This window comes from Ursus americanus, chromosome 20 (genome assembly GCF_024610735.1).
Source record: "Ursus americanus isolate L20-20 chromosome 20, mUrsAme1.1.p, whole genome shotgun sequence".
NCBI lineage: Eukaryota > Metazoa > Chordata > Mammalia > Carnivora > Ursidae > Ursus > Ursus americanus.
In genome coordinates this window covers 33,228,423-33,243,444 of record NC_142146.1, presented here as the reverse complement: position 1 = coordinate 33,243,444, position 15,022 = coordinate 33,228,423, and the positions used below count along the sequence as shown (strand labels likewise).

The following is a 15,022-nucleotide window of genomic DNA, read 5'->3' as shown; positions in this document are numbered from 1 at the left end:
ACCAAAATTTGTTTCTAAATTCTCTAACCATTGGTATTTTAGTTCTTTCATTGTTGGTGACACAGACTAGGTCTAATTTAAACACAACTATCGTAATCTCTGTGTTCTAGACCTAATATCTCAGTCTTTTTATATTTATACTCATGACCGTAAATTACCTTTCTCTTTCCTTTACGGTTTGTCAGTATTGCTCTGTATTGCTTTCACTTTTAGCTTATGTGTACGGTTCTACTTTTTAAATTTTCATTTATTTTTTCAGAGAGGGGGAAGGGGCAGAGGGAGAGAGAGACTCTTAAGCAGGCTCCACACCCAGCACGGAGCCCGACACAGGGCTTGGTTTGACAGCCCTGAGATCATGACCTGAGCTGAAATCACGAGTTGGACACTTAACCAACTGGCCACCCAGGCACCCCCAGTTCTTCTACTTTCTTGTATATCCTTGGTTCCTCATATCAAAATCTCTTAGAGCTTGGGTGGGGTCTATTTTCTATTAGTCCACCCCATTTTCTCTTTTCTGTGTTGACTCATCCCATATCCTATTTCTTTCAAGTTCCCCCAAAACCTTTTTAGCTCTGTATTTGCCAAGCAAATGATACCTGATGCCTATCACCAGAGGTAGAAGTTCTAACACTTGTGCCCACTGAATCTTAATATCAGGTTCACCGAGGAAAAAGACAACACAGTCAAGCACTGGATGATTCAATGCTTTACTCACATGAGAGGGGACAGAGCAAGATTGGCTTCACTAGAGGGCACTGGTCCCCCAGGGCCAGTAGGTTCCAACCAGCAGTCAATACAGGGCAGCTTCCGTGCATGCACCTCCCTTATGCTACAGAACTGAGGACCCTGTCCCCTCCTCAGTAGTGAGTTTGGCCAGGTACCATATGACTCACATGTATAAGCAGGACAAGAGGACCCACACTGAGTCTGAAATAGGAAAGATATTCCCACATAAGGCATTTACCCCAGCCATGATTGCAAAGGCTTATCTCTTGATAATCAAAAGAAATGTTCTAGGCCCATGGTCCATTCTTAGCAGCCAAGTAAGAGGTCAAAAGACTGTGTATAGAGGACTGCCTTTCCCAACAGTCCACACCTCACCCCTGCTTGGCCACTAACGTGGCAGATAAAGCATATCAAGTCCTGTAGGATCATTGCCCACCCCAAACTTGGAGACAGAGTTGGGTCCAATAGGGTCTTTGAACAACCTATATGGATGTGGATTTCTCATAAAGCTTCCATGTTATTTGGTGATGGCACTTTACCAGGGTGATTAAGAGAGCCAGACCCAGAAGGATGATTAGGCTTTCCCGGAGAATTACCTTCAACTAGGAACCCCAAGTGTCTGGATTAAGCCAACTAAAAAGGTTAAAAAGTGAATCTGAGGGGATTGTGAATGTACTGCTAATAACCATCCCACTTGTGTGTGGATATTCACCAAATTTTTAATGTACCTGAATTGTTGACTTCTGCACAGCAAGAAATGCTGGCCAACATACAAACACCACCCTCTTCTGCCACCAGATGATTGAGGGCTGTCTGTCACCATGTAGCGTAGTGAGTTCAATGAATCTTGTTGATCTCGTATGGCTTAGACAGTAGCTTTAACTATTTCTGCCATGGTTAAGGACAGGTTATATACCATTTTTTCTAGGGCCTGTATACCTATACCCAGTATTAGAATTTGAATAATTGAATGAAACCAGTGGTTAATTTGTTTTCCCAGGAGGGAACTGCACCACTCTGTGGTGTGTTAGCAAAGTGGGTCCTTTCCAGCCCTCTGTGCAGTTCCTGACATGGATAACGAGGCAATAAAATCTTTCCTTGGAGGCATACATTCTGTTGTCCATTGGAGTCCACAGAGAAATAACGTAACCCAGAGGGATGCAGGTGACATCCGCCAAGGATTTGTTCTCATAATGCTGACTAGTTCAGTTGTATACAGTCTCAGCCTGCTTTTGCCTTGTGGTTGCAGAGAGAGAAAAGTTACATATTGGACTTACAGTTGTAAAAATGTCAGTATAGATCAGTAATAACCATTCTGGTACAGGGGTCTTTTTTCGCTCTTCTTCTATTATCATAGATAATAATATTAAAGCAGGAGATTCCGGAGTATGCCTGCATCTGAACCTGTATTGAAGGACTCACCTGGTGATTTGACCCATTGATAACTTGAGGAGGGTCTGAGTAGTTGTGTATTGACCAGGCCCATTATAGTGGGAGTGCAGGATAAGAGGGATTTTATTCTAGAATGATAAATCCAGCATTGGTTAAGTTTGCCTTCTTTCACTATGGCTGTACTGATTTTTATGAAGGTGTTGTACCAGGCATTCTGTAACAGAGGATTCTGTAGAAATGAAAAGAAAGAGTAATATTCCTACCTGTCTTTCACTCCATGAACCTCCTGAGGCTAGAGATGTGCTGGTCTACTACTTGGGGTGTTAGCTGCCTGGGTATTGCAACCCAGGCTGTCTGCCCCAATCCTGATGCTGCTGCCTTTTTGAGCACCCGGTGCATTGTTTCTTGACCCAGATTTAGTCTCCTCAGTTGGCCAATCCCAAAAGAGAGGTCATGTGCGGCACAAACTTGACATGTCCAGTAACATCACCCATCTGATTTGAAGGGTCAAAGTTTCCAACACTAATAGAAGGACCCTAGCACCATAGTACTTCTTTGTTGTGTCTCCCAACCTTGTGGTTTCCCATAGAAGGGAAGTGCCCAAGGGAAGTGTCACATCCAGATTAGAGTCGGGAGGCCATGTCCTGTGTGTTATGACAGTGGAATTGCAAACCACCCCAGAGACGTACACTCCAAGTGATTGGTATACTGAGATTGGGATTTTGCAGGCACAGCCTCAACACATATCTGCCTACTCCACCCCTACTCCATCCAAGCTCAGTATCCAGTATGCATTGTAGGGCCATGTTTCCCTTGCACTGCAGTGCATTGTTTAGTAGCCATACAGCCCTAGTCAGATGAGGGTACCAATCCACTAGTAGGCTGTCTTGGTATTCTTTCTTTAGTTGCTGTGTAAATCAACCATTCATTCATTCAATGGCTCCATTGGCATGCTGGTGATAGTGTGCGTGGAAAGTACATTTCCGTAAGAATATGCCTGTTTGTTGTCTTACTTGAATAATGAAGGATATTCCTTGGAGTGAAATCTTATAGGGTACCCAAAAATATGACATAAATTTTGTTCAAGGACAGCTATGACAGTTTCAGCCAGCATCCAGATGTCAGACTGGAATAGCAGTACTATAGCCTGAGTATGTCTTAATGGCCATGAGGCATCATCTGTGCCCATGGCTGTAGTTTGGGGGTGCAGTGTGATCAATCTCCTAGACCCAAGTGGATCCCGGTCCTTGGTTAATATGTCCCAGTTCTCCTCCTGGATGATATGAGTATATTGAGAAGAATCACAAGGTTGCACTGCATCATTAGTCTTGGTGTCTTCCAGGGTCATCTCTTGGGCTTTATCACATTTTTTGCATCTGGAATGGACTCCAATGTCCAGTTCATAGATGTACCCAGTGGGAGATTGTTGCAGCCTGCTTGGCACAAGCTGGATTGGCACAAGATTGCTATTTATGTTTTTATTTTAAAAGGTCTTTTGGGGTACCTGGGTGGCTCTGTCGTTGTGTCTGCCTTTGGCTCAGGTCATGATCCCAGGGTCCTGGGCTCGAGCCCCGCATCGGGCTCCTTCCCCAGCAGGAAGCCTGCTTTTCCCTCCCCCACGCCCCCTGCTTGTGTTCCCTCTCTCGCTGCCTCTTTCTCTGTCGAATAAATAAATAAAATCTTTAAAAAAAATAAAATGAAAGGTCTTTTGCCACGAATATCCACATGAGTGACATATATGTTTTCATCCCAGACAGCAAGCTGCTGCCTTAGTTCTTTTCCACCTACGGGACATCCCTTAATAGTCCAGTCCTTTAGTTGCCATTCTCCTGAGCATCGGTAACAGCCCATGAGTTTGTGAAGATGGATCAAGGCACGGTGGTAGGGGTGACCCGCACAGCCATCACCATAGCATAGATCTTGGCCCATTGGGTAGAATGTCAACATCTTGTTTCAGTCAAAAGATGGCCATCCATTGGCCAGATGGCAGCTGCAACCCAGCAGACCCTATCTGCTTTTAGTTTCACAGAGTGGTCAGTAAACCATGGTTTACTGTCAACAAGCACATTTTTTAATCTTGTGCCCGAGGTAGCTCTAGGAGGGGCCAAAGCATTCCCTCTGGGTTGTTTGTGCCTTTCTGATAAGCTGGCTGTTTGCTTCTGGAGCCTGCTAGTCCCTTGGGATTCTGGCCAGGACTGATATTGGATGTACCATTTCCATTTTATGATTGAACTTTGTTGAGCCTTTTTAATTTTATTGGTAGGCTTTGTAATCACCCAAGTGAAAATGGGCAGTTCAGGTTGCAGTGTCATATGTGGCATTCTGGATGTAAGATGCCCCATCTCTATTAGTGCCCAGTAGCAAGCAAGGAGATGTCATTCGAAAGGGGTATATTGCAGGGCTCCTGGGTGGCTCAGTCAGTTAAGCATCTGACTCTTGGTTTCAGCTCAGATCATGATCTCATGGGTTGTGGGATTGAGCCCCACGTTGAACTCTGTGCTCAGTGGGGAGTCTGCTTGAAGATTCTCTCCCTCTGCCCCTCCCTCCTCAGATAAATCTTTAGAAAGGGTGGGGGCTGTATTGGTTAGCAGCTTCTGGAGGTTTGCAGATACAGAGTCCATGAGGCCAGTGTACCCCATTGCCAATTTCCTGCTGCCACAGACCAATCAGTATGTAGGGGGGTTGTGGAAACCTGCAGTTCCATCAGACTAGCAAGTTTCAGAGGTCCCAAAAAGGTGTGCCTGGCCCATGTTGAACACCTTCTAAGGCCTGCTACTGCAAAAGACTTCATTTAAAATTGGCTACTTTGTGGGTCATCTCAATGGAAGGAGCCAAGAAAGCACCTTGGTGGGACACATGCTATTTTAACTATCCAGAGAGGCCCTCTAGCTTCTGGGCTTCCTTTTTATTAGTGTGTGCCTCCAGGGCCTATATTTTTTGTATGATTGTCTCTGGGGTACTTCTTTGGTTTCCTACCCACGTTGCCCCTAGGAATTGTACCTGCTGTGCCAGGCCCAGGACCTTATATGGTTTTATAGTCAAATTGGCACTAATCATTCCATTAGTGACTATGTATAGCACTATAGCCACATGTTTTTCAATTAGCCCTACTGTCAGGATGTTGTTAATGTAATGGATGACTAAAATGTCAGTGGGGGCTTAGGCTTATTGACGATCAAGCCCCATTTAATAATGGCACATTGCAGGAGTACAGTAAAAGTATATTGCAGGCTGTTCTGTGTGAATGCAAATTGGTCCTGATCCTCAACCTGCAAAAGGACCGAGTAAAAGTCATTAGCCAGATCAGTAACAGTGTATAAGTTTTCCATATAGATTGCCACCATTGCAGTAATGGTGATAGTGTCAGGGGCCAGAGCAGCTACTTCTGTGTTTAACCTGTGATAATCTGTCAGCCTCCAAGCTCCAGAGGCGTTCCTGACTGGCCAGACTGGGCTGATAAATTATGACAGGGTGGTTATCAGACCTCTGCTTATCTTAAGTCTTGAATTAACAGAATAATGTCTTTTTCAGTATTTTTGTTGAACAGTATGCCATGGTTTGGGCATGGAGTTGGCAAGGAATGTACCTTGTCCATTATGCTTGAGTCTGTCCTTGTTTTGGTGCCTACCACTTGACGTGGTGATGGTGTTCAGGACTGCACACAGCCAAATGTGAATACCTATTTATGTACTCAGTGGTGGGAACCATAATCATTAGCATCCAAAATGGTCCAAAGGACCCCATCCACAAGCACATGTGGACTTACTATCGTGAGTAACTGCACCCTCCTCAAAACTACCCAAAGCCACTGTTTTAATCATACCCCTGTGGGGAGCTAAAATTATTATCATTGGGGCACTAATACCCAAGGGCCCCCAAATAAATAACTAAAAATCTTTAAAAAAATTATTGAGGACAAACTGAGGGCTTCAGAGGGGAGGGGGGTGGGGGAATGGATAGGTTGGTGATGGGTATTAAGGAGGGCACGTGTTGCATGGTGCACTGGGTGTTATATGCAAGTAATGAATCATGGAACTTTACATCAAAAACTAGGGATGTATTGTATGGTGACTAACATAATAAAAAATATTATTAAAAAAATTGAGGAGCAGGTATGTGTTAGGCACTGTGTTAAGCAGTATTCACATTTCAATCAGGTTTTGTGTAATGGAAAAACAAAGCTTTTAGATAGTATAATAGAAATAACTTGCAGAGTATAGTTGAGCCCCAGAATAGAGCAGTTACCAAAAAGGCAACTGGAGTTTTCATCTAAGTTATTTTACAGTTTTCTGAAGTACTATAATGGGTGCCATCTTATTTAATTGTTAAGTTCCTGTAGTGTAGGCAGGGCATGTTATAAAGAACCAAGACTTGGGAGGAGAGGTAGTTGATTGGAAAGCTTCACTGGACAAAGTAAAGATAAAATTCACTTAATGTCTTTCTTCTACCTATAATTGGTTGTGTGAACTTGGATAGATGAAGTTATTTCATCTTTGACGGCCTTGTTTTCAAATCTATAATTGGAGAAAAGTGAGGAAACTATTTTCTTGCTATCTTTGATCTGGGGTTATGATTTTATGTTGGGACAGCTGTCCTTAGTCTTTTGCTTATCCATTGTTGATTTTTTGTGAATATATGTACCACATAATACTTTTGTTGGCTTTCCGCCCTCTTACCTCCTGGAAGACCATGTCCTGTGAGCCATTTCCATAGATCTCTGTGGACTGCCCTTTGACTTTGCTGCCCATTAAAATTATTATGCCTGCGCCCCCCCCCCCCCCGCAGCAGCTAATAGTTATGAGATTCTACATTGTCTCTGCTATTCTGTGCGCTTATCTCCATTGCTGTCAGAAGCTGAATTTTGAGTGTCTTTTGTCAGCCCTAGATAAAGAACACAGTTACTATGGATCTTCCCAGTAATGTCTGTGCCCCCATCACCAGTATTTTCTTTATTGCCTTGGTAAACAGTATTCTCTGAGCCCTCATGAGGAACATATTCAACTGGTAGGTCTTCTGAGCTTTATAATAGACCCTTTCTAGCATGCTTTTCTGTATCTCTAAATTCCTTCTTTCATAGTCTGCCACAGTGATTTTGGCATCTCTGTTTCATTTAATATGCACCATTGCTTTTTCCTAGAGATATCCAGCAAGATGTTAGGCCATTTTCAAAGGCCCTTACAGAGCCTTACATCCTGTTTCAAAGGACAATGCCCTATATCTAAGAACTCGCCCATATCCTGTTTTCTCTTTCCACACCCTCAGCAACCACCAGCATATTTTCCTAGTTCTTGCTGGTCGAAATTGGCCCATTTCTGCAGCACTCTGTAGCATATATTGAATTACTAACTTCATATTAGAGGGTTATCTTAGAGGATGTCCTGCCCTGAAACAAGGAGGTTAGGCTGTTTTATGCTGTATCATTCTCCACTGGCTGTGGACCTCACCCTGGAGGGAGGGAAAGGGTATAGACAGGAGGGTAGTGTGGAGCATAACCTCCCAAGAATCTCTGTGCCAGGTGATTCTTTTCAACCATGGTCGGTGCTCAGAGAAAGGTGCAGGTGTGAACCATTAGCAGTCAAGAGAGCAGCAAGCAGGAAGATTAGCCTTGTATAGTAGAATATGGAGATCTGGGTTGGGCATCAAGAGCATCTCCTGCAGGTATCCAGGTACCTCCTATGTGCTAGTGACTTTACCAACAAACATCATCTCATTCAATGGTGTACTAGAGATAACCTGAATCGGGTCGCAAGAGAGTTATTATGCACATCCCTTTGCAAATATGAGTTCAGTAACATCTCATTGGTAGCACGGAATTGTGGATGGAGTATTTACATCACGGAAATATGCAAATGGAACAATTCAGGGCCCCACCCCTCAGAACTGGTTGTTAAACTTTCACCAGTGGGGCATCTGTTTGGCTCAGTGAAGTGTTGGACTCTTGATTTCGGCTCATCAGGTCATGATCTCAGGGTTGTGAGATTGAGCCCCTCCCCGCCAGGCTCCATGCTGGGTATGGAGCCTGCTTAAAATTCTGTGCTTCCCTCTGCCCCCTCCTCCCTCTCTAAAAAAAAAAAAAAATAATAATAATAATAATAATAATAATAATAAACCATGACCAGCATACATCTGCATTTAAATCCTTGCTACAACCTTATGAAGTTGGTTATCACCATTTTATAAATGAGAAACTGAGTATCAGATTGATTAATATACTTGACCATCTTGTTGCTAATAAGCTTTGGAATTGGAAATAAAATCTAGTTTTGTTTGATTCTAGAACTTGGACTTCTGTTATAGCACATTGCCTTTTTTTTTTTTTTTTGAAACATCGAAATTTCAGTGTTTTGAATATGTTGAGAGAATTAGCTGAATTTCTAGATGATCCTGAATGTACTTTGTCCACCAACATTTTCTACTCCAAGTTAATGACTTTATTAAAGATACTCCACTAATATGTAGCAGCCTCAGAACATTTCACTCCTACCAGTTTGCCTCTGTTCTAAATATTTTTCCCTTTACCTGTTTTCTTAACTCCTGTTCCTGGAATGTAAAAGGCACCCAGAAAATATTTGTCAAATGAATAAATGATGACCCTATAATATGAAATTAGTTTTTTCTACAGGATTATTTAGTAGTTATATAAAGGGCAAATCAGCATACCCTTCTCAAATTAAAATCATAGGTTAAAAATTTTCTCAGAATGTCACAGTATGACATCGGAAACACTCCGTGTTGAATCAGAGATGATAAATATTTGAAAAAGGTGTAGCTTACTCTCAAGTAACTAAGGGGTTTCCAGTGCATTTTTAATTAAACAGAAGTACAACACTGTACAATTGCTCGGTTCCACCCTGTGTTGAATCAGAATATGATGTAAATTGAATGGATAAGCTGAAAATTACTTTAGTCTTCACATAGGCTTAAATCTTTTCAACTTTTGTGGCATGGAATTGACCGCTTCTGTTGTGTTTTTATTTGTATTTCTGAAGCAAGGAGAAGTCAGACTGAAATGTTTGAAAGCTCTACAGAGTCTATATACCAATAGAGAATTATTTCCCAAATTGGAGTTATTCACTAACCGATTCAAGGTAAGCATCAAGAATGCTTAGTTTGTTTTGTTTTTTTACTTTTAAAATGCTAGTTATGGCTAGTTTAACAAATAACATTACCATAACAAGTGTTCATATTCTTTACTACATGTTCTTTAAATAAGCCTGTATTAAATAGATGAATGAATTTCTGCTTTACAAAAGATATTACCAACATGAGTTCTTACTTACTGCCTTCAACAGAAGGCTCTCCTGCTTAAAAGAACATTTTCTTTATAAACAGCTTTTTATAGTTATATTAATTTTGCACGTTAAGGTTTATTTGTCTTAGTGTTAGGGACTGCTGATTGATGAGAAAGATTTTAGATTATGAACATTTATACTAATACCTCCTTTGTATGGATTATGATAATATGGGTTTAAGAGTAAAGCTTTCCATTTAATCTACTATTAGTCTTGCATGTACTCCCCAAAGATATTGCTTTAGGTTTGTCCCATTTTATTTTCTGCTCATGTTTGGCTTGATTTTTAATTTTTTTTTTCAGGATCGCATTGTATCAATGACACTTGATAAGGAATATGATGTTGCTGTTGAAGCTATTCGGTTGGTTACTCTGATACTTCAGTAAGTATAGTATTTGTTAATAATTTAATATTGGGAGCACCTGGGTGGCTCAGTCAGTTAGGTGTCCAGATCTTGATGTCAGCTCAGGTCTTGATCTCAGTGTTGTGAGTTCAAGCCCTGCACTGGGCTCCATGCTGGGTGTGAGCCTACTTAAAAAAAAAAAATTTTTTTTTTCCAATGATTTAATCTTGGTATTTTAATGTCTTTTCCCCGGCATTATTGATGTATTTCCCAATATAACACTAATGTATATCTTAGCACTTTAGGTTCTACTTTTACAGTTTAAGGTTAGGTTTGAAACAAAATGTTTTGTTTTTCTCTCTTTTTGTTTTTTATTTTGACTGGTTTGTTCCATGTAAAAGTTCTCTTATGCAGTCCAGAGAAAATATCAGCAAAGTAACATACCTTTTTATTTAAAGAGAGAGAGAAGACCTCAAAAGGTATAGGTTTTTCAGATAGGCTCCTTTGGAATGGTAGAAACTATGAGAAAGGACATAAGGCATTTAAATTGTGTCATTCATATGATAGAAATTTTTAAATAGCACTAATTATCTATAAAGCTTTGACTTAAAGCTGGGAAGAATGTTTGTGAGAGAATGTAGGTCTTAGCAAAGTCATTACAAATCCTCCTCCCAATTTGTTATACTGTATCTATCACATACCAAATACCATCTAGGTCAGGCTATTGTTTTGATCTTTTTTACCCCTTTCTGCTCTAGTACCTACTCTTTATCATTGTAGTTTTATAATACAGTATGTGTTATAAATAAGCCCTCCTCTTTTTGGTTGATTCCTCCTCCTTTGCCTTTCTTTTTAAAATCCACTAGCTACTTGTGGATTATTTTTCTTCTATATGAACTTTTTTTTTAAGTGTGTCTTCTAATTCCTCAAAAACTTTGGCTGGGATTTTAAGTATTAGGACTACATTTGTTACCCAACCATCTGTTATAACCGCTAACTCAGGAGACAAATGGGTAAACCTTCGCGTGCTGCTATAGCCACACTACTCCTTCCCATCGAATAATGAAGGGTCTGGACAAATCGAAAGCATAGCTCCTGGCTAGACTTGCCAACACTATTGACGAACAAACTCAGGTAAACTCATCCCAGGAGAGGCCAATAACTCAAGAGGTGAAAGTTTGGAAAAGAGAAAGGGAGCAGGGGGACATGGCAGGCTCAGGTCTTAACAACCAACCTCACCAGCACGTGGAAACCTAGCATTCTATAGAGAGAGGTCCAGGGGGTGGGGGTGGTACGTGCAAGAGAGCAGGCAGAGAGCGCGCAGTCACTAGTGAGAGTCAGTATGTGTTTAGCCCACCGTCATGGGCAGGGAAGGGAATGTGTGGGGTGTAGTCTTCCAGGCATTCTGTTGCTACCAGAGCTTTTTTGGTCTGGCTGCACAGGATGTTGCAGTCATTGCAAAACACCTTCATCAGTGCCTCAAGAAACTGTGATAAATCAGCACAATGGGTTTCGGTTAGAGCATGGTTGATTAGAGTTAAGCTGTCTTGTCTGTTTCTGTTTTTAACTGTTGGGGTCTATGGTTGAGGAACAGGGCTCTCTAACACATTGGATTTTATGACAGGTTTAGGAGAGAATTCAGCTCTTTATAATTATATGTCATTTATGCATCTAACTGATGCATTTCTCTATTCATATCTCATTAGATATTCTACAGAAGGTTTAATTATTTCATGTTTTGGGTTAATTCTTAAGTACTTTATGGTTTTGTTGTATGATTAGTATTTAGTGTTAAAGGTATTTTCTACTTGATTATTGCTGGGACATAGAAATGTTTAATTTTTATGTTAGTCTTATATGTGCAACCTATTAGAAGTCTTATGTATTCTGATGGTTTGTTGATTCTCTTGGATTTACTATGTAGATTATTATACATCACTGGCAAACAATTTCAGTTTTGTCTCGTTTTTTAACCTTAACATTTTTGCTTTATTCTCTTTATTGCTTTATTCTGGTTTATTCTCTCCTGCATCAGGCAGGACTTTTAGCACTATGAATTTACCACTGAGAGTGGATCCTTTTATTTATTTATTTTTTTAATGTTTTTTTATTACATTATGTTAGTCATCATACAGTACATCCCTGGTTTCTGATGCAAGGTTCGATGATTCATTAGTTGCGTATAACACCCAGTGCACCATGCAATATGTGCCCTCCTTACTACCCATCACCGGCCTATCCCATTCCCCCACCCCCCTCCCCTCTGAAGCCCTCAGTTTGTTTCTCAGAGTCCATAGTCTCTCATGCTTCATTCCCCCTTCTGATTACCCCCCTTTCTTTATCCCTTTCTTCCCCTACCGATCTTCCTAGTTCTTATGTTCCATAGATGAGAGAAATCATATGGTAATTGTCTTTCTCTGCTTGACTTATTTCACTTAGCATTATCTCCTCCAGTGCCGTCCATGTTGCAGCAAATGTTGAGAACTCATTCTTTCTGATGGCTGAGTAATATTCCATTGTATATATGGACCACAACTTCTTAATTCAGTCATCTGTTGAAGGGCATCTCGGCTCCTTCCACGATTTAGCTATTGTGGACAATGCTGCTATGAACATTGGGGTGCATATGGCCCTTCTCTTCACTACGTCTGTATCTTTGGGGTAAATACCCAGTAGTGCAATGGCTGGGTCATAGGGTAGCTCAATTTTTAACTTTCTAAGGGACCTCCACACTGTTTTCCAGAGTGGCTGCACCAATGTGCATTCGCACCAACAATGTAGGAGGGATCCCCTTTCTCCACATCCTCTCCAGCAATTGCTGTTTCCTGTCTTGTTGATTTTTGCCATTCTAACTGGCGTAAGGTAGTATCTTAGTGTGGTTTTGATTTGAATTTCCCTGATGGCTAATGATTTTGAACATTTTTTCATGTGTCTGTTAGTCATTTGTATGTCCTCATTGGATCCTTTTATTCTTGTTCTAGGAAGGTATTTAAAGTTCTTTGTTGCTGTGATTTCTGAGATAGGTTTTTTTTTAATAATATTTTTTTTATTATGTTAGTCACCATACAATACATCCCTAGTTTTTGATGTAAAGTTCCATGATTCATTACTTGCGTATAACACCCAGTGCACCATGCAATACGTGCCCTCTTTAATACCTATCACCAGCCTATCCCATTCCCCCACCCCCCTCTCCTCTGAAGCCCTCAGTTTATTTCCCAGATACCCCTTTTCTTCTTAAGTATTTTCAAAGACATTCAATGATAAATATTTTGATTACATTTATAATTACTGGTTTAATTCTGCATTATTCAGTAGTATGTTTCTATTCTTTCCAAATCATTTTTTTAAGGTGTCATTTTTTATTTTATTGTATTGTCTGAGAATGTGTTCTGAATGGTTTGGTCAATTTCTAAGTTTTCTAAATATGTTTAAAAATAACTATCTAGGGGCGCCTGGGTAACATAGTTGGTTAAGCCTCTACCTCTTGGTTTTGTCTCAAGTCATTATCTCAGGGGGTTGTGAGATTGAGCCCCGCATTGGGCTTTGCCCTCAGCACAGACTCAGCTTGAGATTTTGTCTCCCACTGCCCCTCCCGCTCATGCGCTCGCACTCTCTCTCCCCCAAATAAATAAATCTTAAAATAAAACAACAACAACAACAAAAAAAACCTCTCTAATTACGTTCTGTATTTACATTTGTTACTTTGAATTTGTTTAAATTATCTATAGCTTTGAAGTGTTTTCCTTTTCAAGTCTGTTTTAAAGTATTTGGCCCCCTACTTACTCTTTCCTTGTAAATTTCACAAACTTACCAGGATCTTTCCCTCAAACAAACAAAAAAAATACTTGACACTCCACTTACCCACCTGTTTTGTTGGAATTGTCTGGAGTTTAAGATCTGCATTAATGCTATACATGTGTGTCCTTGTTTATTTCATTTTAATACTTATTTAGAGGGGAGTAAACTTTCCTTTGATATTTCTTCTTCCTTTATTTCTAGGGGAAAGTAACTATCTCATAGTCTTCTCCAAGATTATTTCTACTGCTAATTTATTTCCTTAAAGGGCGTTTTCAAATCATCTGAGACCTTGTTGGCTAAAAAATCCTACTTTCATAACAATTTAGAAAATGGTTTGACTGGTTTCAAAAGTCTTTTAAGGTTCCTTTCTACATTTTCATTGGAAGAGATACAGGTAGAGCATGTCTTGTTTAGGAGGTACAGTTATGGTCCTTCAGTTGTGTCAGATACCTGATTCATTAGGTGGATTCCTCAGAGATCTCTCCCTGCTCTATAGGTATTTGTGACTTTAGTTTCCCAGAGTAGACAGTGCCTCCTCTGGCTATTTACTTTGAGTGTCAGCCCCTGACCTTCACGTTTCTCTGTTGGAGTTGCTTGCCCTATAGGTAGTCTCATTGGGCAGTCTTTTAAAACTATTCAGATTGGCTCCCTTTCAGTATTCCATATCTGGTCTACAGGAAACACAGCCTGTTTATGGATGGTCCCCTTCTACCCCTTTTCTGTTCTTTTCTTTTCAATTATGTTCAGTAAGCCACCATATAGTACATCATTAGTTTTTGATGTAATGTTCAGCAATTCGTTAGTTACATATAACACCTAGCGCTCATCACAACACGTGCCCTCCTTAATACCCAGCGCCCGGTTACCCCATCCCCCCACTCCCTCCCTACTGTAACCCTCAGTTTGTTTCCCGGAGTCCAGAGTCTCTCGTGGTTTGTCTCCCTCTGTGATTTCTTCCCACTCGGTTTTCTCTCCCTTCCCTTCTGGTCTTCCATGCTATTCCTTATGTTCCACATATGAGTGAAGCCTTATGATAATTGTCTTTCTATGCTTGACTTATTTCGCTTAGCATAATCCCCTGCAGTTCCATCCATGTTGATGCAAATGGTAGGTGTTCTTTTCTGATGGCTGAGTAATATTCCATTGTATATATGTACCACATCATCTTTATCCATTCATCTGTTGAAGGGCATAGCAGCAATGTCCACAATACCCCTTTTCTTCTTGATTTACTACCATGGGTTGCTCTGGTCAGCTTTTCACATTTATACTTTTTTAAGCTCTGTACCTGATACCATTTCCTAAACCTCCTCACCGTTGTAAGGGATGTTTATAAAGTTTTTATAGTGATTCCCCGAAACTTTGTGCTCCAGTTTGACTTGGGGAGGTTTCAGAGTTATACAGTACTCTGACATTTTCTCTTGAAACAGATTCTCCATCCATTGTATTGCTCAATCCCCTAATTTAT

The 15,022-nt window shown here is 40.6% G+C and overlaps 1 protein-coding gene across 3 annotated transcripts in view; it reads left to right on the top strand.

Annotated features, from left to right (window-relative positions):
- The window catches only part of STAG1 (STAG1 cohesin complex component), a 418,952-nt gene that overhangs the window by 294,238 nt on the left and 109,692 nt on the right, over window positions 1-15,022 (top strand). For all 3 annotated transcript variants that reach the window (XM_045791826.2, XM_045791827.2, XM_045791829.2), the window contains 2 exons: window positions 9,108-9,206; window positions 9,713-9,792. In XM_045791826.2, the coding sequence (XP_045647782.1) occupies window positions 9,108-9,206; window positions 9,713-9,792 (179 nt within the window). The remainder of the gene's footprint in view (window positions 1-9,107; window positions 9,207-9,712; window positions 9,793-15,022) is intronic.